Source organism: Cydia pomonella, chromosome 28 (genome assembly GCF_033807575.1).
Source record: "Cydia pomonella isolate Wapato2018A chromosome 28, ilCydPomo1, whole genome shotgun sequence".
Lineage (NCBI taxonomy): Eukaryota > Metazoa > Arthropoda > Insecta > Lepidoptera > Tortricidae > Cydia > Cydia pomonella.
The window spans coordinates 3,320,416-3,346,582 of NC_084730.1; the positions used below are offsets into that span (position 1 = coordinate 3,320,416).

The 26,167-nt window shown below is 37.6% G+C and overlaps 1 protein-coding gene across 4 annotated transcripts in view; it reads left to right on the forward strand.

The window, feature by feature from the left end:
• The first annotated feature begins 225 nt into the window (after window positions 1-225).
• Window positions 226-26,167, forward strand: part of LOC133533073 (glycogen [starch] synthase) — a 61,832-nt gene continuing 35,890 nt past the window's right edge. For 2 of the 4 annotated variants that reach the window (XM_061872013.1, XM_061872015.1), the window contains exons 1-6: window positions 230-508; window positions 11,923-12,067; window positions 15,626-15,703; window positions 19,738-19,844; window positions 20,671-20,862; window positions 22,391-22,485. In XM_061872013.1, coding sequence (XP_061727997.1) covers window positions 11,929-12,067; window positions 15,626-15,703; window positions 19,738-19,844; window positions 20,671-20,862; window positions 22,391-22,485 — 611 coding nt within the window. In that variant the 5' untranslated portion in view covers window positions 230-508; window positions 11,923-11,928. Of the gene's footprint in view, window positions 509-11,922; window positions 12,068-15,625; window positions 15,704-19,737; window positions 19,845-20,670; window positions 20,863-22,390; window positions 22,486-26,167 lie in introns of all 4 variants that reach the window. The other 2 variants (XM_061872012.1, XM_061872014.1) reach the window with 2 other exon arrangements.

The window sequence follows — 26,167 nt, forward strand, 5'->3', positions numbered from 1 at the left end:
TTTGTTTGATCCATTTATTTATATCATGCACATGCACCGGCTAGTAACTGATCAAATGTAGTCTGCCTCTTTACTTGCTCCAGTTTCCTAGATAGACTCTGTTCGGAAAGAGAAGAGCCGTGGAATGTATTGGGTCCCATACATTCCACGACTCTTCTTTTTCCGCACAGATTCTACATACGCCGTGTTTAAGAACTTGCGCAGTATTTAAAAAAAAAAAACATATACGTTAAGTTAAAGGGTTTGAAAAAACGTCCCAACGCTGTCACATCAAGGTGACCTTCAAGTAAAACCAGTTTGACGTTTGCTAACCTATAAAAACTATTTTCATTTGGATATTCTACCCGCGAAGTCATGTATCCCGCACCCGAATTTACGTAAATAAATTCCGTAATACCTCTTACAGTGCCAAACTCGCTTCCTACCACGTTTTACTTAGTGTTTTAAGTGATAAAACTGTGAAGAGAACACTTTTTGTTGTCGGTGATAACTCGCGTGTTTTTATTCGGTAAGTTGTGTAGATATATATGAGATGTAATGCCACACGACGCTGCTTTTCATTCACGCGGCGTGGTTAAAAATAGTTTTAAATATCTTCCGGTTTTGCGCCGTAATTTGTAAAACAAAATAGTGTTTCGATTTACATTTCGATGTGTTCCGTTGGTCAATATTTAAGATTACGTATTTTTACGTGCGTAATAGTTATTAGACCAGTTTAATATCCTCGACATTATTAATTTAAAAAAAAAGAAATATTTAGTTTCTTATCAGTTTTGAGTCAATTTTGTTATTGTCCAGTCGAATTCTTGTTTCGTAAGATTTCAATAAAATTTGGTGAATAGATAGTTCCCTACTCTGGGCAATATACATGATGAAATTTAATCGATGATCAGGAGTTGAAAAATATTTCAATATGTGAGATCTCATGTAATTTACATAACCATCTAAATTTCAATAACCACTGGATACATGGACACCCTATTTGTATTGAAGAGAAATAGGCGTAGGTCAAGTGCCATCGCTTTGTCAGGGAATTTAACAACTTTATAATGACAAATTGCTCATAAGGCTTTAGTTTTTTTGTGGCTTTTACCTTGGAAGGAGATATATTTTTAAACTCTTTAGACTAAACCAATAAAAAAAAATTCAACCTAATTTTTTTTTTTTTTAATTGTAATTTAATACTAATTTTAATCATTTATTGAAACATACATTTTACAGTAGGTACAACAAAAAGTGACATACAATTAGAAACAAATACACACAAAACAATAGTATATAAGTAAACTACTATCTTATTCTAAAAGACCTCCGTGGGCTGCATGAGGGGTGGGGAGGGTGGGTGTGGTGATTTAAATGATTAAAATTAGTATTACTTAAAAATTGGTATGAAAAAAAAACTTAGAACTATCATAGGGATCATCATTGGCCACATCAAGATTATCTATGATTGGCAGAAAATGTTGTGAGCAGAAAATAATTAGTTGATGATTTAAGTATTCAATAAAAATATGTATTTATTAATTGCAGTAAAGAGAAACTCAATAGAAAAGACATTCTCCTCAGATCATTAATTTCTTGTTCCTGTAAATAAAAACATTGTTAATTTTAAAATATGCAATGCATTTACAGTTCATCTGCTCTATTCAAGATAAAATATTATTATTCATGACAATCACAAAACATGTTCGAACATTACGGACAACAACAGCAAAGAAGAAATCATTAAGTGCGCATCACCAAATATAATGCTAGCTATAAAGCCAGCGCTGGTCTTTAAAATAAAACCAATAGGAAAAAGTTTTTAAATCTGTCTTGGCTAACTTTGCATTTACTTTTTTTTTTTGATGACCGGTTTGGCCTAGTGGAACCCTGCCTACGAAGCTGATGGTCCCGGGTTCAAATCCTGGTAAGGGCATTTATTCGTGTGATGAGCATGGATATTTGTTCCTGAGTCATGGGTGTTTTCTATGTATTTAAGTATTTATAAATATTTATATATTATATATATCGTTGTCTAAAGTACCCTCAACACAAGCCTTATTGAGCTTACTGTGGGACTTAGTCAATTTGTGTAATAATGTCCTATAATATTTATTTATTTATTTATTATTTATTTACTTTGAAGTGACTTAAGTGTGGAAGTGCTACTATAATCTTTATATATTCATAGGAAGTTTACGTTGACTGCAGAGTTATCTTGGTCTGAAGAAAAACTTGATCATTGGTAATTTAGATAAACTATAAATATTTATCCTCTTTTAGATCGGGTACTTCATGAATGTACTAGTTACCACAATAATGTACTGATAAGGCTGTTATATGCCGTTACATAATCGAAAACATGATAATAGAATTGAAAGTGAACTGAGTACTGATAATTTACAATATGAGCGAGTATAGGATAATCAACTTAAGACACTTTTTTCGAGTATGTAACCATCAAAGACTTCAAAAGTAAAAATAGGCCTGTTCATGTAATTCCGACAGAACATTCTCGTTTGGTGTCCCTCGGTGGAATGCTACAATGCGATTAGTTAATGAGCTCGCATCCATTGCGTTGGACTGCATGCTTGGCTCGCATTCGTGCACAGCGGTGTCACTGTCACCGCTAGGCTGGCAACATTCTTAGTGCCCGTAAGGCCCGTCTTTACGAAGTAATATATAAGTCAGTGGGTAAATTCGTAAAATATCATAAAGTGGCGCCATCTACTAGAGCATAAGCCCAAGTTATAGCCGCATCTTTTCGAGCGATATATAAGTACAATGTTTGCAACCACTTGTTTGCAAATCTAACTGTTTCTTAGCTAAGTAAATAACTAAACATGATTTACTTGCTAAGAAAGTAACTCTGTCTGTTTATCTGTCTGCACCAATTTAGTTGAAACCTATGGATATAGTTTTGAGTCCCAGGGACATGACATATTTATTACAACAGAAAAAATCAGTTTACGCATTTTAATGGTACGGAACCCTTCCGAGTCCGACTCGCACTTGGCCGGTTTTTTTATCTTAGATCTTACTATCAATTCTCTTTGACTATAGTAAACTACCTAATATTCATGCCGCAATAGTAGCTTTTATACTTTATCATGAACGTCAACGCCACGCACGGTTTACCGCCACGATAAAGCAAGACGTAAATGATATGAGATTTTATTCAGATGCATTTAGTTTACGACAACGTCCACATCGTCATAGTTCGTCATCGTCAACGTATTTTCTCAAATCTGCTCCGTATTTACTAACAAAATTTCGAATCTCATATTTTCAGATTTTCCTCTAGTAACCCATTTAGAATTAACACTATGTAACAGTCAAAAGGTTTCATTTGTGACCCGTTTTGTATCTTGTCACAGTGACAATCAACATGAAAGTCGCTAGAGACCTCATACTTTTGTCAGTGACAAACAACATGAAAGTCGCTAGAGACCTCATACTTTTGTCAGTGACAAACAACATGAAAGTCGCTGGAGACCTCATACTTTTGTCAGTGACAAACAACATGAAAGTCGCTAGAGACCTCATACTTTTGTCAGTGACAAACAACATGAAAGTCGCTAGAGACCTCATACTTTTGTCAGTGACAAACAACATGAAAGTCGCTAGAGACCTCATACTTTTGTCAGTGACAAACAACATGAAAGTCGCTAGAGACCTCATACTTTTCCAAGACAGATATTCGTAGATGTAAGTTAGTTTTTAATTAATAAATAAGTACTTAGTTTTTAAGTTATGAATCTACGTAACGCTTTGGCGTAAGCTGTAATGTAATGATAACTTGATTCAATAAATAAAATAAAATTAAAAAAATTAAAATTTTGTCACTGTGACAAACAACATGAAAGTCGCTTAGAGACCTCATACTTTTATCACTGTGATAAGATAGGAAATGGGTCACAAATTAAATCTTTTGACTGTATAGAGAACCATACGCCTATCTTACCTAATTACCTGTAAAGGTGGAATAAGCAGCTTCGCAGGCAGTTTCCTACATACATACATATAATCACGCCTATTTCCCGGAGAGGTAGGCAGAGACCACGGATTTCCACTTGCGACGATCCTGGCATACCTCTTTCGCTTCCTTCACTTTCATGACATTCCTCATACACGCTCGCCGATTTAGGGTGCTCTTGACCCGGCCTTTCTTTAGGATTTCCCCGATTTGATCGGAGAAAATCCGCCGAGGTACCCCTTCCAGCGCCCTTTTCTACTTCTCCCTTATAATCTCTTTGTTAGCTTTCTTTCACTCATTCTTTCCACATGTCCAAACCATCTCAACATACCTTTCTCAATTTTCGTCACTACATCTTCCTTCAGTCCACACTTTTCCCTTATCACACTATACCTATTGAATAGGTATATAATACATTTTTATTCGTAGCTCTTAGAGACCGCATCGTATCTTCACTCAACGTCGCGGGCGGACCGAACCGGCGTGTTCTTAAGATACGTGAAGCCGTGATCACGCCTACACGGATTTACACGGATTCACGTACCCTAATTTCACGTAGCCGAATGTCACGTGCGAAACGGACCATAAAACCGTTGCCGTGAAACACGAAACCGGGCGCACGGCTACGGGTTCACGAATCACGGACACGACCGCGAGCCCTAACCTATTCATTCCTATATTTTATTATTCTGTACAGTGCTTCTCCTGTATGACTTTAAACTCATAGATATCATGTCAGGGCTCCTCTACACGATGGCCCAGCGTAGGCCAGTCTAAGGGACGCAGCTATGCGGTGGCATGAGATAGCAATATCACTTACTCCCTCTAATGCATAAATGCGTCCCTTGGACTGGCCTGCGCTGGGCCATCATGTAGAGGAGCCATAAACCAAGTCAAGCGAATTATTCCTCAAGTGAAAACTGCATCGAAATGACTAGAGATGCAACGAGTAGTGGCTTGGCCGAATACCGAATATCCGGCGGAGTCATCGGCTGAACAGCCGAATACTCGGCTAGAAGTTTTACCTGAAATGAAGTAAATTCGAACGCGCGCTTGCGTGCGCAGTGCATGTTGCAACTTGTTTCTCGCTGTGGGCAGTCTTTAACAGAATTTGCGCTATTGCGCTTATTCTGCACGCAGTGCGTATTGAATTGCGGACATTGCGGTGCGTTAGTTTTCGTCGTGTGTGTATTTTTTTTGTACTATATTTCTCATGTTTTTGTACTATCTATGAATATAAAGGTAGTCTGAAAGATTATAGTGATCTTAATAATTGATTACGTGTAGTTTGTTACTTTTTTTACCCCTCGTTTACCGTTATTTACGTGGGAACGTACAATTCGGTATCCGGCCGAATACTATACCTGAAATTGAGGCCGAATCGGCCGGATACCGAATAGTGGCGGAATATTCGTTGCATCTCTAGAAATGAGTCTAGTTTTTTGTGGATAGGCGCATGTATATGAATTATAATTTTACACTTGACTTCACAGATAATGATCTCAAACTGTCTTATCATCAATAGACCGTGTCTAAAATGAAAATAAGGCTGGCCGCACACATACGGAATTTTCATTCGGTTTCCGTACGGAATGACAGGTGTGAACGGGACGTCGCTCTACAAACTCATAGTGCTGTCTCGTTTACACCTGTCATTCCGTACGGAAACCGAATGAAAATTCCGTATGTGTGCGGCCAGCCTAACACTGACACGTTTCTAAAGTAGCCTTACCACGAACTTGACACTGTCATATTCGCTAGCGTGTGCGTAACTTACTTTATATGCATCTCGCTCGTACTGGCATATTAGTTTTTTGCTGCCGATGTGGTCTAAACACGCGGCATTCATTAATAATATACCAAAAGATATCTTATACCAAAACATCTTACGATATATTTTACGTATCATACATGTGTACAATATCTTATAAAAAGGCAATACCTTGCGATATATAGCTCGGTATATTACGATATATTTCGTCTCTCTCACAATGTAGGTGCTAGACAGACAGCGATATATATTTTGGTACCGTTGGCATGTGTGGTGCTTAGCTATATACTATAAGATATCTGTGACGGGCTTATAGTACATTGTTCAACGAGGGGGGTAAGTGAAATTTTGGATACGAGGGTGGGAATTAAAGTCCCAAGTTTGCAATATTCTTACCCCCGGAATTACATACAATGTTTTTCATCACACTTGCGAAGAAAAAAACTACATTGAAAGCGAAATAATTCTTAAATACGGTGACATATCAAACATTCGTCTGCCATTTTGTAATTTCTTAACAGGTTAGGCATCGAAGGCACAGACCTGTTCGGCATTCAGCCACGATTGCAAATTCTGTAAAAATATTTAAAATGGCTGTTAAATTAATCAAATTAAATAATTTTAAACATAAACAAAGATATTAAATTATAAACGTCAGTATTTTAAATGTAAAACTCATTTATACTACTTGGTCGGTATGAATAAGTGACATAATAAAAGCTGTAGCTCCCTGGGGAATTATAGCCTTTTTTACACAATCCATAACTCCCACGGCAACAATATAGGCCTTTGTCCTTCAGTACACCTGCATGAAACAAGATCTTTTTCGAGCAAGTGTGATGAAAAATATTTAAACATTGTAAAGTTGTGTTTAGATGTTTTTGATTACCTTGGCCGCTCCGATATAAGTGATATCGGTTGTACATATTTGCACGCACTCACTACACATTTGTTTGTTCACAAGCGTGCTTGATAAACTTATCGGTTCACGTATCGTCCACACTATTAATTGACATAATATAAACCTTATTGTAAACATATTAAGGTCCATCAACGGTCTGTTAATTTTGCTATTTATTTACGCGAGTTCAAGATAACGACCAAATTTGTAAATAGGTCTTTGTCAAGATACTAGCCATAAATACATCGTGGGCCAATTATACCCGACAGATTTTAACCACGCATTTCTGAGGTCAAAAAGGAGCAAAAAAAAAAAAAAATTAGTTTTGACCAAATTCACAAAAAGTGCCGAAAATCATTACAACGAATATGTAGTTTTTTTTAATTCTCAGATAAAAATGCGAGTTTACCTTAAAACTTTAATGTCTGTCAGTAGGTATGTCTAAACTAAGTCACACAGTAAAAAGGCGTTTTTCACTAAGTTACAACTGAAAGAAATTTTCACAAAAATTGTTATTATCTCTAAAACAAGATCGTTAATTCGAGAAATCGTTTAGGAAACTTTGTATGACATTTTAGTCCCTATATGCGGTCTAGAATACACCTTAATAAATCTGTCGGGTTTAATTGGCCCACGGTGTATGTAAGGAACAGTTTTGGCCATTAGAATTGAAAAATATTGAAAATTAACCATTACAAATTGAACCGTAAACTGTAACCGTACGTTTCAATTTACGGTTCAATTTGTTAAATTTCAATATTTTCAATTGTTATTAACGTTCAGCCAACACTGATGAGGGAGCCCATGAATGTATTTTTAACGGACTTCAAAAAAGGAGTTTCTCAATTCGTCGGAATCTTTTTAATGTATGTTCCCCGATTACTCGAACACGCCTGAACCGATTTGGAAAATTATTTTTTTGATCTTTAACATACGATACGTTGCATGAAATAGAATGTCAAATCTATGACAGTTTTTTCAAGTCTCTTTTGGGAAAAAATAATGGATGAATTATGTTTCAACCGTATTCTTATTACTTAAATGTTCCATTTTTAGGGTTCCGTACCAAAAAGGTACAAAAGAACCCTTATGGCGCGGCTCTGTCCATCCGTCTGTCTGTAGTGGACAATATTCTGGTTTTTAACAAAAACATACTTAGCCACGCATCCTCGCAAATCTCTGGCGGAAACGCAGCCTTACCCTGAGGTCTATATTTTTTGATATATATTTCGTGACCACAGATGTTCAGGCTCTGCATTAAAAAAAACCGTCAATGATGTGCCTAAAGGGGCCCACTGAATACCAGAGGGCCTACCGCGAACCACGTTCGACGTGTTGCCTCCCTGTCACACTTACACGTACGAATTAACAAGTGCACCAGAGAGGCAACACGTCGAACGTGGTTCGCGGTAGGCCATCAGTTCGTCGGACGATATCGGCCTGTCAGTTCGGAAAAGCTAACGATCGCAAATAACTGATAGGCCGATTTAACTATTACAAATACAAAATACAAATACGTTCAAATATGTTAACTATTCCTGAGTGTATACTGATAAGTTGATAACCGATGATGAGGCTTTCGCGAGTGCAGCCTACAATTGGTATTGAATATGGTCACATCACTATAGTGCGACAAGGACTAACAGATGAGCTTGGCTTAAAGGACTCGCATCCAGGCCATAATTGTTAAAAAAAACCGGCCAAGAGCATGTCGGGCCACGCTCAGTGTAGGGTTCCTTAGTTACTGTTCCGTCACAATAAGCTAAACTGGAGCTTAAAGTATAGTAAATTGACTAAATTGTTAACCAATGAAACGGTACCTTTCATCCGATTTAAGCAAATAGGCAAATTTGCATAATCAGTACCTAATTAAAGTAAGTCTTTTTACTATGAAGGGGAAACTTTTTGCGATAACTGAAAAACAGCTAAACTTATCATGTCCGCTATAGTTTTCATTTACTTAATGTATTTCTTAAGTTATACTTCCACGACTTTATTCATATTTTTAGGACCTATGGTTCAAAAGTTAGAGGGGAGGGGGGCACATTTTTTTTTCTTTCGGAGTGATTATCTCCGAATATATTCACTTTATCAAAAAATGTTTGTTGAAGACCCCTATTAGTTTTGAAAGACCTTTCCAATGATACACCACACTGTAGGGTTGAAGCAAAAAAAAATTTCACCCCCAATTTACGTATAGGGGAGGTACCCTAAAAAAATTAAATTTTTAGATTTTATTGTACGACTTTGTCGACTTTATTGTTTTATATATCCATGGCAAATTTCAGCTTTCTAGCACGAACGACCACGGAGCAAAGCCTCGGACAGACAGACAGACGGACATGGCGAAACTATAAGGGTTCCTAGTTGACTACGGAACCCTAAAAAGACACGAGCATCCGTAGTGGAGTTTCCCAAGTTATGTCTGTTTTTATTGTATTCAATCCTTATTTGATGATGGATGGTGTATTTAGTTTAGTTTGGCTTGACGGTATCTGAGCGCTTGCGCCATCGACCCTGAGCGTTGGGAGGAGCTTGCTGGAAGGAGGTCTTCTTGGCGTTCTACCATCCATAACGGTGTCAAAACATTCGAAGATAACCGCCTCACTAGCCTAGACATAAAACGCCAGTTACGGAAAGAGAGACCTAAGCCCTCCTACGTGTACACGTTCAATGCAGCTGGCCAACTTGAGGCCGGCGCCCCACTGCAGCGCACGCTATGTACACGACCCACGTTCCTATACAAAATTTCGTGGGCTTGCCCACGGGTTGTATTAAAACGTGGGCCGTGGATGTAGCGTGCGCAGCAGTGGGGCGCCGGCCTTATTGTCACGCGTGCAATAGAGTATTTAAGAGCAAGTTCGGCCTGGCCAGCCACATTAGGGCTCACGCGAGACAACGTCCATAATGTGTTTATTTGGGGTCGCCGTCATCGAAAAGGATGAGGAGGACTATATATATATTTAGTTTAACAATACATGCGTGTTCGCGTGTTTGCATGAATGTCAATGACGAGCAGTATAGTTTGTTTATTAAAATACCTAAACGTAAAGGCGCCGTGTGTGATAAGAAATCATTCTCGTAAGACAGTTGATAACACGCATGTTTTTCGTATCTCTATAACAAGCTTATCTATAGCCACAATAACATGGTATTTGGTGTTACTGAGCACGCTTTTACAAAGTTGAATTATCTTGCATTCATGTCATGATGTAATATTGCGAATGTGTAGGAAGTGTTGGAGGTGTGTCAGTGTCACATTCACATATATATCATTATCATCGTTCCCTGACGACATATGAGACATACGCGATTTACGGGATTGATAAGGCTGCATGAGTGCAATTTATGCAATATCAAATGTATATTATACATATTTTTTTTATTTATTTATTTAGGATTACCAACAGATAATACATCTTACATGCTCTTAAATCTATATGACAATCAGGACTAATGCTTATCTAATTATAGGTAACCACATCTTATATAAGTGTCTTCTACCAGTGAACATGCAGTAATCTTACGGTTAAATTAATTAGTACCAGTACATTACATTAACTAATGCTATTCGTACAACTAGGATGACGGTAAATAGTTGATAACAATTATTAACTACTTATATACAAATATTTTATATAAATATTTTATTAAGTATTTTTAAGTCATCTGTGAATCTGTGGCGAATTATTTGTGATATCCAGTGAGCCAACATATTTCATCACCTTTCTTTTAAACTGTTCTGGTCTATCGTTGAATATGTCAACTCCCGCAGAGCCAGGGATATGATTGTATAATTTTGCCATTCTTAAAAGGTATATACATATGACGACAAGTGGAGAAGAGACCAGGAGAACCATTGGTAAATCGGCAGGATCATCTACCGGTGCACAATGTATTTCCTTGAAAATCCGTATTTGCGGGTAGATTCACAAGTGAGTGATGAAATAATAACACGTCGTGATAGCCGATAGTTGGTTTTAATTAACAGTATTGTTTATACATCAAAATAACTCAAGATCACTTCGATTTAAATGCCGACAGCCGGAGGCTGGAGGGAATTAAATACCCGAGTTTGCAATATTCTTACCCCCGGAGTTACACACAATGTTTTTCATAACACTTGGGAAGAAAAAACTAAATTTTAAGCGAGATAATTCTTAAATACGGTGACATATCAAAACATTCGTCCGCCATTTTGTAATTTCTTGGCAGGTGAGGCATCGAAGGCACAGACCTATTCGGTATTCAGCCACGATTGAAAATTATGTAAAAATATTTTAAAGGCTGTTAAATTAATCAAATTAAATAATTTTAAACATAAACAAAAATATTAAATTATAAACGTCAGTATTTTAAAAGTAAAACTCATTTATGCTACTTGGTTTGTATGAATAAGTGGCATAATAAAAAAGCTATAACTCCCTAGGGAATTATAGCTTTTTTTTCACAATTGATAACTCCTGAGGGAACAAAATAGGCCTTTGTCCTTCCGCACACCTGCATGAAATAAGATCTTTTTCGAGCAAGTGTGATGAAAATAAATTTGAGTGTGGAAGATATTTTGAAATGCGAATTTTTGTGTTAATATATAACATATACAGAGTAATTCATGAGACGTGAGCAGGACTACAGCCTACATAATCAGTAAATGTTAATGAATCGTTAACCATCACATTAAGTAAAACAATCACGCTTCTTTTCTGTTATTTAACTTTTTGGTAAGGAAAAATTTGAGATTTACAATCATGGACACCCAACCACACAAAGATACAATACAACACATTTAACAAAGATTAAACCTCTTTAACCGTTATGACAGCACTTTGATTATGAAGAAAATAAAATGTCACACTTAAATGAGATGTAACATAGATGTAACCAAGCTTCGATGACATTGAATTTGCACGTCACCATGATGTCACGTGTCCGTCTTACGAATTTTCAATCTGGCGGTCACGTGACCTGACGCGAGTTTAACATTTTTTCCCCATCACAAAAAGTGCACAGCGCCGCTAAAGAAGTTTTCACTTCTAAAGTAACATTATCATGAAACGTGAAATCTTCGTCTCGTTCCCTAAGTCGACGGAGCCCCGCTCTATTTCTGAACAGTTTATCTTTCGAGCATCTGAAGCGACTTAACGAACCTATCCTACCCATCTCTTGGTTTAATGTGACTATCCTCAAAACATTACACGGGAACATTACGATCTGCCTGATATTACGATCGGCCGCCGACATATACAAGTATAACATTTTCTACAAAACTAAACCTTATATCTTGTCCCACAGAACACAATGTCGCGCGACAGAACATCCCGCCGGTTCTACCGCGCGGAGTCTACGCACGACCTTCTCTCCTACATGGACAAGGGACAGGCGGCCAGCGACGAGAACCGCTGGACTTTTGAGACGGCGTGGGAGGCTGCTAACAAAGGTGGGCCTTATTACTACTGGCATAGAGCACAACGTCGAGTGACAAGAGCAGGCTAGCTATATACAGTCGCCGTCAGACTTATAGGAATTTAAAAAAAAACATTTTTTTTTGGTAATAATCAATTTTGATTTCGTTTTAAAGTTTTTCTTTGTTATTCATATTAACATTATTGAAAAGTGGGTTTGAGCTCCCGGACTGATTAAAATCTGACTCTATCAATAGGTTTTCAAAGTATACTCTTAACTTCGTGATTTTACATAAGAACATTCAATACTCCCTCCCCCCCCTTGTGAGAAAAAATAAGACATGCCCCCCCCCCCCCCCCCCCTAAATCATCTTACGTAATAAACAATTATGACGTTCTCAAATATTGTTGCTTACCATAAGGATGAAGCGCTGGTGGCCTAGCGGTAAGAGCGTGCGACTTGCAATCCGGAGGTCGCGGGTTCAAACCCCGGCTCGTACCAATAAGTTTTTCGGAACTTATGTACGAAATATCATTTGATATTTACCAGTCGCTTTTCGGTGAAGGAAAACGTCGTGAGGAAACCGGACTAATCCCAACAAGGCCTAGTTTACCCTCTGGGTTGGAAGGTCAAATGGCAGTCGCTTTCGTAAAAACTAGTGCCTACGCCAAATCTTGGGATTAGTTGTCAAGCGGACCCCAGGCTCCCATGGGCCGTGGCAAAAATGCCGGGACAACGCGAGGAAGAAGAGAGAGAGAAGAAGACCATAAGGACGAAATTTGCTCGTATTTTTATACAAATAACCAGTCAGAGCGTCCGTATGGCAAGCGAAAATGTGGTACTCACAAATGGCGCCTAATCTGTGTGCCACTTTACCTGGCCGTTTTTACTTGGCTCGAGCAGGGACTGATTTCGGTTACGGCATAACGGTATGGTAGCGATATAAAATTACAATACCAATACCTTATACCGGTTAGGCCGCGCGGCACCCATATAAAGGTACCGCTACCGTTTTAAAATAACGGTACCGGTTTTTTTTTGTCCGGTATATTCTTTAACCGTTATTATAGCCAAACTGATAGTAATCAATAAAATCAAAAGAGCTTACGGGACTTACATAGACAGCTTCATCCAATAGGAACCAAGTTGGCGCAAGGTGCGGGCGGCTTGGCAACGACGCCTAAGCTGATAGGGTACATTTATGAAAGCGTTTAAGGTACCCGAAAAAATAACGGTACCGTTATTTTTCGGTAGCGAAATAAATTTATTCGGCTACCTAAATGATTCGGATTAAACCGGTATGACGTCATACCGTTATATAAATGTATCGTTATTTTTCGGTTATGCAGTCCCTGGGCCCGAGTGGCGTAGAGACCTATGCGTGGGAGTAAATAAGAATGACGACGTGTGGCTGTGGAAAACTTGAGGCATAAAAGGAACAGGCGTCGCGCTGGTGGCGAAGCGGTGGCAAGAAGTGCCAGAAGTGCAGCGATAGGCTTGTATAGCCATAAGCGGAAATGCGTGTGCCGTCTCAACCAGGGAATGCAATCTTCATAACCGGTTCCGGTTATGTCCGAAAAATAACCGAGAATCGGTTACGGTTATTTTCTACAAAACAAATGTTAAATTTACAATCAAGTAATAATAAAAATCGAAAATAATTGTACAGTATTAGGGAATGTGAGTATTGTAATAAAACACACACAATACAGTAAAAGTGAAAATATGACCTTGGACGTGATACAATATTCAATCAAAATATTTCATAAATAAAGGAAGTGAATTTGGTAGATTTTCGTTATTAAAGTACACGAATGACTAAAATTATAGTCACAGGCGTCACAGCCAAAAAAGGCACGGTTTTGTAGTCATTAGAAGATCAATTCATACAATCTAAGTCATAAATAAATAACCGATAATAACCGTAACCGGTTATTCGAGTTTCCAATAATCGTGTATGAAATTTTGCCAAAATAACCGGTTATTCCCTAGTAACCGCGCTTGACACAGCGTCGCAACAATCATCCGTCAGGGATGCAGTGCCCATTGATGTTGCGTTCTATTACCCCCAACAGACATCTCAGTAACACGATACGCGCATTGTACTTGCTCAAGAACCTCTACAAAAACGGGATGAACCTGTTTAGGATTGTCTTACTAGTGTCACTACATACTTGAGCTACCTGCCGAGGTTTTCCCGAGGGTCTACAGTATGAGGTTCTTCAAAAAAGGAGTGTACAGATTTTTAAAGGGTCGGCAACGCGTATGTAACACCTCTGGAGTTGCAGGCGTCCATAGGCTACGGTGACTGCTTACCATCAGGCGGGCCGTATGCTTGCTTGCCACCGTCGTGGTATAAAAAAAAAAAAAAAACTTGGTTTGGAACCAAGGAATATTACTTTACTTAGGGTCTGCTTCACAAAGTCTGAGTAAAGTATTGAATAGCCAATTAACAAATAAATTAACTGCCGCGTAAAACTTCTTGCTAAACTTAGCACTGTGTCTACCAGACCGGCTAGCATGAGATGCGTTCTCGCGAGCGATTCTATACATCCTGCGCGACTTCTCGCGCTCAAGAACGCAACTCATGCTAGACGCTCAGTTAAGCTTACGGAGGACTCACGCTGGGCCGGGCCGGGGCCGAGGCGTCCGACACGTCATTTCCTATGACGGCTGATCTGTGAACACGTGGTCTCCATAGAAAACGAACATGAACGAGCCAGTAACCAATTAAGCTTATTTGAAGATTGTGAAACGCCAAGGATGACTTAATTCGTCAGATAAGTGGCAAAAAGCTTTACTTAGGCATTGTGAAATAGAGCCTTAAAATAATAGCAAATATAATATATTTGATCCAATGCAGAACGACGTGAATGTGAACATTTCGATCAAAATGAAAATTATTTATCCGACCACCGCTCTGGCCTGGTGGGTAGTGACCCTGCCTATGAAGCCGATGGTCCCGGGTTCAAATCCTGGTAAGGGCATTTCTTTGTGTGATGAGCATGGATTTTTGTTCCTGAATCATGGGTGTATGTATTTAAGTATTTATACATATTTATATATTATATATACCGTTGTCTAAGTACCCTCAACACAAGCCTTATTGAGCTTACTGTGGGACTTGGTCAATTTGTGTTATAATGTCCTATAATATTTATTTATTTATTAAAAAAAATATTGTAGGTAATATGACGACTAGTGAAATATTCCAAGTATTTCAGGGCTTTAAGCGAAAACCTTATTCATTCGTTCATCTATTTACAATGTCTCTATCGCTCCTATATGCAAGAGCGACAGACAAATAACGAAATTCGATTTTAGATATCCTCCGTAGTCCCTCAGGACCTTTCTAATAATTATTTACATCCGACGTTTCGAGGACGGCGTTGTCCCCGACGTCTCGGAGAAGACTGGCTAAAGTTGAAATTAACATCTTCTAGCCGCGCGAGTTTTTCGAATTACCCGCACTTGGTCTTGTTTATCAACTTGAAAATTTTGCGCATTAGGGATGTTACCGTATTAGTAAATAGTGAGAAAAAAACTAAGTTTAAATCAATGTTTTATTAATAATTTGTACAATTTGTTACAGTTGGTGGCATCTACACTGTGATCCGGTCGAAAGCCTATGTGTCTGTCGAGGAAATGGGAGAAAACTACTGTTTGCTTGGTATGTTCTTCTAGCTCTAGACCCGTTTCTTGTATATAAAGTGCTAACAAACTAGCTACCGATATCTTAAGACGACCGGTTTGGCCTAGTGGGTAGTGACCCTGCCTACGAAGCTGATGATGCCGGGTTCAGATCCTGGTAAGGGCATTTATTCGTGTGATGAGCATGGATATTTGTTCCTTAGTCATGGGTGTTTTCTATGTATTTAAGTATTTATAAATATTTATATATTATATATCGTTGTCTAAGTACCTTCAACACTAAGCCTTATTGAGCTTACTGTGGGACTTAGACAATTTGTGTAATGTCCTATAATATTTATTTATTTATTTAAGTCGTGGTACTTCACATTAAAACAATTAACAGGTTTTTAACCACTCACATGATTCCGATTTTAACGAAAGGTGCCCTGAATTGCTCTGCCATTTCGCAGATACGACGGCACAGTGTCGTGATATCTTCAAAAATCGATAACTTTGCTTCTGCTTAAGCATTTGGAATGATTTTTTCGGTTTTATAATGGTAAAGAAACAAAGAAATTTATTTATTTAACTTTAGCTATTTGCTGTTATAATAAAAATAATTATTAAAAATTCACGAAGTTTACCCAAAGGAATAATTTCCGAGTTATAGTAGAAAACTATTTTTAATAAAAAATCTAAATCGATAACATATCTTTTTTTTAAATTAAATTTAAAGAAGGCGTAATAAGCTTTTAATTGATACTAAACACCTTGATAGCTCACCTATAAAATTGCAGAGTAAAACTGATTCAAATTCTGATAAGGAACTTTCGAATTGCTCCACCTGGCGTGTAACTATGTGCTATATTCGTGATTTTTTTGTGGCTAATTTAGACACTGAAGTACAAAAATATAGTAAATAACCGTTTAAGACACTAATTACCTTGAAATAAAATACATAATTTATGTAATTATGACAATGATAGTGGCTTTATAACTTAAAATAACAAAAGAGTATTTACATACCTACTAAACTTTGGTGTTTTTAAAACGGCCGATCACCAACAACCGAACTAACTTATAACTACACTAACACGTATAATATATGCACCATAACATACACTTCACAACAAATTAAGCACAATAAGCAAATAGTAACTATTAACACATGAAATTATACTGAATACAAACGTAAATAAACAACACGGCGGCCGGCAAACTGACCTGCGCCATGTCAAAAACAAAGATGGCTACCTATTTAGGGCGGAGCACAACAGTCGCGCGGTGCAGATGTTCAACAGAAATAGGAACTTTTAACACATTCACTGCCAGATGAAAAACGGCAAGCTACCCCAGGATCCGGGCAATATATATAAGAAATATTAGTAAATAGAAATTATAAGTAAGTAGTAACAAACACCCCAAAACGCGTATGCAACGTCTAGTGTACCACATGCCTTACGATGTGCAAAAATGCTTTAAGCAACCACAGTTGCTGTGTTTGTACTTACAATTTTCCGTCACATGGTTTGTTCGCTAATCCTGGATAATACACAGTGATTTAATGCATTTTATTATTAATTAATGTAATTTAATAATCGAACTATTTAATGACTATAGGTTGCTCAAGATATATTTGGTAATCATAGAAATCTAGGGCATTAAAATAGGAAACACACCAAAAATCTACAGAGTTATTGGTTTGAAGTGAGATTTTATGGTCATCAATATTAAGTAGGTCTAAAATATAGTTTTAATCTAATAGACCAATAAACGCGGAGTAATTTAATATATAATACTAACAGAAATATGTAAATTTGAATACTTACGGCATTTTAAAACACGCGGAACTTTTAACACTCGCACTTTCCCGAACAACTTGCAAAGTAACATAGATAAAAAATACTGTGGTTATGTCTATGTGGTTGAAACATTTTTTAAATATTGTCACGTTGGTATTCTGTATTTTAATAAATGTTTACACCATATCTGTGCAGCCCTTCACAGATAAGAAATAAAAAACCGCATACACTCCGTTCGCAACTCGAGTTGCAACGATCATTTTAGAGGTGCGAAATGTTGAAACCTTAGTTCCTGGAATCATGTGAGTGGTTAAAGGGTCGGCAACGCGCATGTAGCACCTCTGGAGTTGCAGGCGTCCATAGGCTGCGGTGACTGCTTACCATCAGGCGGGCCGTATGCTTGTTTGCCACCGTCGTGGTATAAAAAAAAACTTTAATATAAATTAAGAAAACTTATCATGTAATTTTTTTGTTTTAATTTACCGAACAAAAAATAATTTATAATAGATCATATAATCATCATGTAGGTACATTTATCTGACAAGATCATTGACGTATTAAAACAAATGGCCGCCCAATGTCAAAGAAATATGTCAAAATACATGTAGCCAACTGATTATAGGGAGCGTGCATGAACTGTAGGAGGCAGCACAGGAGCTGTCAGATTTTTGGCGCGAGGCGTAAATGTGATATTTATTGTTCCGATGTAGCCCACAAGATGGCAGAACCTACTATGCACAAGAAAACACGTGACGTATAAATGTACATGTGTATGGTTCCGATTCAGGCCACAAGATGGCAGACCCACCAACACGCACGGTCCCTATGGAAGGTCTCATCAAAAAAGTCCAAAAGTCTCATCGAAAAACCTTAAATAGGTGGCGCTACAATACCTAGAATACTTGAAAAAAAAAAAAAAAAACAAGGGGTTGCACTCCAGGAGTGCCGGCAGAATGCATTTTTGATATTTGGAATGGTTAGGGAATAATTTTGCACGAATTGCTTTAATTATCAATATAAAAGTACTATCATTTATGTGGTAATAAAATACATTTATTGCGCTATCGTACACAAACATGACAATTTATATTACATTAAAAATTTAACACTTCAGAACTATTACAATTATTTAACATTAAAAATGCACAACGTTAATAGTCGCGCCGGCGGTCTACTGGCTTCAATTACATTGTAACAGTTTTTCGATCAGGTTACGTGTCCATCTTACGAATTTTCAATCTGACGAATCTGTCGGTCACGTGGCCTGACGCGAGTTAAACATTTTTTCCCTATCACAAAAAGTGCACAGCGCCGCTAAAGAAGTGTTCACTTCAAAAATCAAATCATAGACAGCGCACTTCACTTCGTCAACAACGCCTAGGTTCTTAGCTACTCTAGCGCTACTCTGGAGAGATTTGGAACTATTATTTATAGCTGACAGCTGGACACTTTTGCAACAGTTGTACCATAAGAGATTTTACTCCTTTTAATTCCACACTGCATTCAACTGCCATTAGGAAATACGTTCTAGTAGATGCTAATAACGCTCCTTTATAATTTTTGTCAAGATAAGTATTTCATACAAAAGTAAACTTAATAAGATACAATTTCAGTGTCAAATTTGTAAACGCATAAAATTTTTATACATTGAATACTTTCTGGTTAAATGACGTATTCGTAAGTTATTCATTGTATAAAATGAATAGCGAGTGACTGAATATACCATGAAATTGTATTGCTGTGCGGTTTAAGAGGAACTTCCTCCCGCGCACGCTCCGGTTGTGGAATGAGCTACCTGCCGAGGTTTTCCCGAGGGTCTACAGTATGAGGTTCTTCAAAAAAGGAGTGTACAGATTTTTAAAGGGTCGGCAACGCGCATGTAACACCTCTAGAGTTGCAGGCGTTCATAGGCTACGGTGAATGCTTTGGCCTGCTTGGCGTTGGTGCTTTTGGCACGCCATGGTTCAGGCGGGCCGTATGCCTGCTTGCCACCGTCGTGGTATAAAAAAAAATATTACGACGAATTCACATTAGTTCTTTTAATTTATATTATATTTACAGTAATTGCATTTGCCCTGGCTGACCTTATTTATTTTTATTTATAACTTTATTGCACAAAAGAAAAACTTAATGTACAAAAGGCTAACTTAATTCCATGAGGCATCCTCTACCAGTCAACCTTACCTTATGTACGAGTATATATTTATGTGACTTATAGATATGTTATATTTACGAATAAATGATCTGAAAGTATGTATATTTGCAACAGGTCCGTACAAGGAAACCTGCGCCCGCCAGGAGGTGGAGGAGCAGGACTTCCCCCCCAACTCCCCCCTCTCTGCCGCCGTCAACGCCATGAGGAACCAGGGGTACAAGGTATGATAAGAGTAATTCAGCCTATATACGTCCCACTGCTGGGCACAGGCCTGGACCATTCTACTTTTTGTTGGACATACGTTTTTGAAACTTTTTCGTAAAATGCACCTGTCATGATCCTCAGCATTGAGGAACCGAGTGAAGAAGAAGATCCATCATTTGACTTAAAAGCCGCACGCCTTACCGCTAGGCTACCAACGCTTAACCAAAGAGAATTTGAAATACAGGTGCATTGTCAAAGAAAACTTTGTAGCGACGTAAATTTACTGCCATCTTTCGACACATAATTTAAACTTTTAGAACGCATTTGGCTTTGATCCTTATTCTTTCACTGATATGTGTTCAATTTGTTAAATATCAAAAAGTGGCGCCATCTAATAGACCAAAGGCCAAAGGTATAGTAGCATCGTTTCGAGCGATGGCGCCATAACCTTTAGGTAGTGCCCGGTAGGATGGCGCCACTTTTTGATATTTAACAAATTGAACACATATCAGTGAAAGAATAAGGATCAAAGTCAAATGGCGTTCTAAAAGTTTTCAATATATGTCAAAAGATGGCAGTAAATATACGTCGTTACAAAGTTCTCTTTGACAATACACCTCTATTTCAAATTCTCCAAGGACCTATAGGACTTATTCAGTTCGATGAATTTTAAATCATATATTAGGACAGAGTTGCATTTGTTTTGTTTCGTGCAATTTTCAAACAAAATAAAATCTACTGTATTCCCTGCACTATAGGTTCAAATTCCAGTGGCAAATTTTGGATTTTTCATTTCTATGGCTGGGCCTTAAGAGGTTAACTGAACATAACACCTTTTTTCAGCTCCACACCGGCACCTGGCTAGTGGACGGCAACCCTCAAATAATCCTGTTCGACATCGGTTCGGGCGCGTGGCAGTTGGACGGTTACAAACAAGAGCTCTGGGACACTTGCTCTCTGGGCATTCCACACTTGGACATTGAGGCCAACGATGCTGTCATATTAGGGTTCATGGTGGCCCAATTCGTTACTGAGGTAAGAAGCACTCATTCTACGATACGAAGGTAATATGTTTGAAACCGGTCCGGGTCCGAAAATATCTAAAAAAGAAAACATTTATTCAGGAATTAAAAAAAACCAATTGGCTACTTGACTGTTTTTTGTAAATAATGTCAAACGATCTTGATTTTCCTGAGGATCAAATGTCTATATAGGACTCATGGCATTTAAGCAAAACAAAGATCAGAAATGAGAGTTAAAGTCTGACGCTCGCACTCGACGATTGAAACGCCTCTAACAAAATGATTACATGATGTGACGTCACATCATATTAAGTCTGTCCTAAATGTATGGAAGATCAAGGAAATTGCCATTTTGACCCTGAAATATTGCGTTTATGTGTATAGATCTCATAAAATTTATTTTTCAATAAAATGTAAGGAATCGAATGGTACCATTTTCTTTTCTATTTGTGAAAGAAAAATAAACATTATTTTTTTGAGACTTCGGAGCTTTGTATTTTTTTATAATCTCAATATAATTTTTTAAATTCCAATTCCTTTTTTATAATGGATGGCTCATTTTCTATCCATTTAACTAAATTTTGTCATAATATTCAGCATGTGTCAAGTACCCAATTTTACCTACCTTTTTTTTTCTTCTGCTAAACTGCAGGACAGTTGGTGGCAGAGGCACTCCCTTATAACATAGATGAGTAGACTAGGGGGCGCTGTAAGCTTTCACTAAGAAATGCATATACTTGGAAAAATTCGACTGCCGTGACCCCGGTGGCCGAGTGGCTCAGGCACCTGCCGCTATAGCAGAGGACGCTGGATCGATTCCAGCCTGGGGCACTGGAGGCCTTGGTCACTTTTTCTTAGTATATGACATTTATTATCAGTTTATAGATGAATAGATTTAACTAATTATCTAGCAAAACTAACTATTTGGGGATGTCCGATTTGAGGCCAATGTTCCACACTATTGATCTGTGCTAACTATGTGTTTGTCCATATCTTTTGTTGTCTTGTAATTACCGGATATTTAGGGTTCCGTGGTGAACACCTGAAATTTGACACAAAAACGAGTATATACGCAGACAAAATCGTAAAATAAAAACTAGAAGAAATACTTATTTTTCGCTTCAAACCTACAGTGTGGGGTGTTATTGGATAGGTCATTCAAAACAAATATAGATCGTCAATAACCATTTTTTGATAAACTTAATATTTTCGGACATAATTACTCTGACAGAAAACATTTGGCCCTCTAACTTTTGAACCATGGGTCCAAAATATTAAAAAACGTGAAAGTAAAGCTTAGTAAAGACTTTCATGGAAAACTATAGCGAACATGATGAGTTTTTGCAAAAAATCTATTTTGACGGACGGATAACTACGGAACCCTACACTGAGCATGGCCCGACATGCTCTTCGCTGGTTTTTTCCTGGCCCACTATTAATATAAAGAGTTGATGTAGAGCCTTCGCTCGATTTACTGAGATTAACTCAGAGCAAACTATCCTTAATCACATTGTAATATGGTTGAAACTCGCTTGTTGCAGTTCAGAAAAGCCGCTGAAGGTTACAGCGATACCCCGCCTCGAGTTGTGGCGCATTTCCATGAGTGGCAGGCGGGTATTGGACTCATTGTACTCAGGTAAGTAACATGTGTACAGGAGGCCTACCGCAAACCACGTTTGACGTGTTGCCTCTCTGTCGCACTTGTAAATTCGTATGTAAGCGTGATAGAGAGGTAACACGTCGAACGTGGTTCGCGGTAGGCCCTCTGATTATTTTACGTAGAGCTCACATTGATAGTTAAGAATTGAACCCTTTAGAGATCCATAGCAAGTTCGGTTCTTCATTTTTTTTTATTACGAAAAGGTAAGCATTTGACCACAATCTCACCTGATGGAAAGTGCCGATGCAGTCTAGGATGGAACATGCTTACCTAAAAGATGTCTTCACTCTCGATTTAAAAATATCCAAGTTATAGTGGACTGGGAATAGATATGCAGGAAGTGAATTCCACGTTTAGTGCGAATCAGCGGTAAAGTAACGACGTAAGGGTCTTTTGGCGACCGGTCTGGCCTAGTGGGTAGTGACCCTGCCTATGAAGCCGATGGTCCCGGGTTCAAATCCTGGTAAGGGCATTTAATCGTGTGATGAGCACTGATATTTGTTCCTGAGTCATGGGTATTTTCTATGTATTTATGTATTTATAACTATTTATATATTATATGTATCGTTGTCTAAGTACCCACAACACTAGCCTTATTGAGCTTACTGTGGGACTTAGTCAATTTGTGTAATAATGTCCTATAATATTTATTTATTTATTATTAAGGGTGAAACGTAAGTCCGCGTCTAGTCCCACGGTGGCAGACTGAGATGGCGGGATAAGATTATGTAGTCCCATCGCACACTCCGAAACGTATCCTGTAGAATACCGATAAACAGGCTACCTTTCTACGGTGTTCTAGGCTCTGCAGTCTAGCCTCTACCAATCTCGCATCTCCAATAAGCTTCCTAGCGCATTCAAACGTAGTTACGTTCTCATTTTAAAGCGACTAGCTAGATTGCTCTGAAACTTTGTACTTACAATAGGATAAGGTATATCTAATAAATATAATAAATAGACAAATTTTACCTGAAAATAAAATTTATATTAAGTTACTTACCTTGTTCCATCTATTGTTATATTGTTGTTGTATATATATATACAAGAATTGCTCGTTTAAAGGTATAAGATTATAGGACATTATTACACAAATTGACTAAGTCCCACAGTAAGCTCAATAAGGCTTGTGTTGAGGGTACTTAGACAATGATATATATAATATAATAATATTTATAAATACTTAAATACATAGAAAACACCCATGACTCAGGAACAAATATCCATGCTCATCACACGAATAAATGCCCTTACCAGGATTTGAACCCGGGACCATCGGCTTCATAGGCAGGGTCACTACCCACTAGGCCAGACCGGTCGTCAAAATATCTAGTCCTGTAATTAGTTTATGATTCAGATACTATATTTAAAAAATACAGCGAATTTAAGTTTTTCATACAATACTTGTTGACGTGACAACGTCTTATAATTCGATGGAGCCGGCTGCACGCACGAAAAAACATGACTCATGCGGCGTTACCTCGCTCTAAGGCGTTCCATTTAAGGCTTGAAGTGCAAGCGAGAGCGCGCAACGAGCTACAAAGAGGCACAATCGGCTTCCGCGTTCGGCAGCAATTGTATTTATGCGTACAAATAAATGTAACTTGATCAATTCAATTGTGATTTCCATTTACCTCCTTCTCTATATCCATACAAAATATCTATCAAACAAATAAAATCAAAATTTTCTTTTGAAAAATGAAACCATTCCATCAGTATTTTCTTATGACGTTGTCACGTTCAACTATCGTCAGTAAACCGACTTTACAGACAACCGTTTTTTGCTCTATTGCGTTTGTTTTATAAGCTGGAGCTATTTGAACTAATTACAGGCATAATACCTCATGTTATTGTATGTGCGTAGTTTTATTACAATCCAACACGTAGTTTCAAAATGAGAACGAAACTGCGTTTGTATGGGAAGGTGAAGAACGGCCGACCTTGTCGCGGACTCATAATAACATATTATTTTTATATATACGGCCGGTCTGGCCTAGTGGGTAGTGACCCCGCCTATGAAGCCGATGGTCCCGGGTTCAAATCCTGGTAAGGGCATTTATTAGTGTGATGACCACGGATATTTGTTTCTGAGTCATGGGTGTTTTCTATGTATTTAAGTATTTATAACTATTTATATATTATATGTATCGTTGTCTAAGTACCCTCAACACAAGCCTTATTGAGCTTACTGTGGGACTTGGTTAATTTGTGTAATAAATAAATATAAATAAATAAATATAAATATTATAGGACATCATTACACAAATTGACTAAGTCCCACAGTAAGCTCAATAAGGCTTGTGTTGAGGGTACTTAGACAACGATATATATAATATATAAATATTTATAAATACTTAAATACATAGAAAACACCCATGACTCAGGAACAAATATCCATGCTCATCACACGAATAAATGCCCTTACCAGGATTTGAACCCGGGACCATCGGCTTCGTAGGCGGGGTCACTACCCACTAGGCCAAACTGGTCGTCAAGTCGTAATGATGTCCTATAATATTTATTTATTTATTTATATTTATATATTTCTTTCTTATGCAGATTCGTGATTTGTAGATTTTTTTTTCGTTAATATATCAAAGCGCGAATTCCTTTAAGACTTTACACATCTATTTAATCAATAAAGGTTTGGTTATATTTAAATCCTTGTCCTTTTTTAGCGTTGGACACCCGCTATTATTCCTAAAAAAAAAACATCAAATGTCATCAATAGTTCGTGCACAGCAGAGTTGGGCATAATCAATTACTTTTGGAATTAAATTACATATTACATTACAGTAATCATGATTCCTTAGTGATCGATTCCTTTGGTAATCTAAATTACTGTAGTCAATCCCGCCGATTACTTGCGTAATTGATTCCTTCGGAATTGAATATATCTAACTACAAGTGTAATCGTGATTCCTCGGTAATCAATTACTCGAGTAATCTGATTACGTAATATTATCCAGACTAAATTACAATTACTTAATGTCAAAATAATTTCCTTCGTTTTTATCCCAGAAGACAAATACATTTTATGTGTGAAACTCTATAATTACTGTAAAATAATGATTATTTTGGAATCCAAGATGGCGGCCGTGCACTACGTGATAAAAATCGTCATGGATATCGTTTTATAGGTTTTCAGGAGTGGAGATTTCGAAAAATGATGCCCATTTTGGAATCCAAGATGGCGGCCATGCAGTATGCCATAAAAATCGTCATGGATGTCGTTTTATAGGTTTTAGGGAATACAGATTTCGAAAATGATGGCCATTTTGGATTTCAAATGGGCATAATTTTCGAAATCTGCACACTGGATACAAATAAGATGCATCTATATAGTAAATCGAAATATACTTTACGTCTGTAGTCAGAAATATAGCTTTATGTATAACAAAATATATTTTGAAGTAATCTGAAAGGAATCAAGTAATCCATTCATGTAATAAGGAATCTACACTGGTTCCCAATTACTAGTAATTTTAATATTCCAACAGATGATTCCAGATTCCTCAAATGTAATTGTACTTAGTAATCAGCTAGTCAGATTACAAAGTAATCTGGGAACCGGTAATCAGATTCCAAAAGTAATTTCGAGTAATCATGAAATCAGGAATCAATTACGAAATGCCCATCTCTGGTGCACAGGCTACCTCTC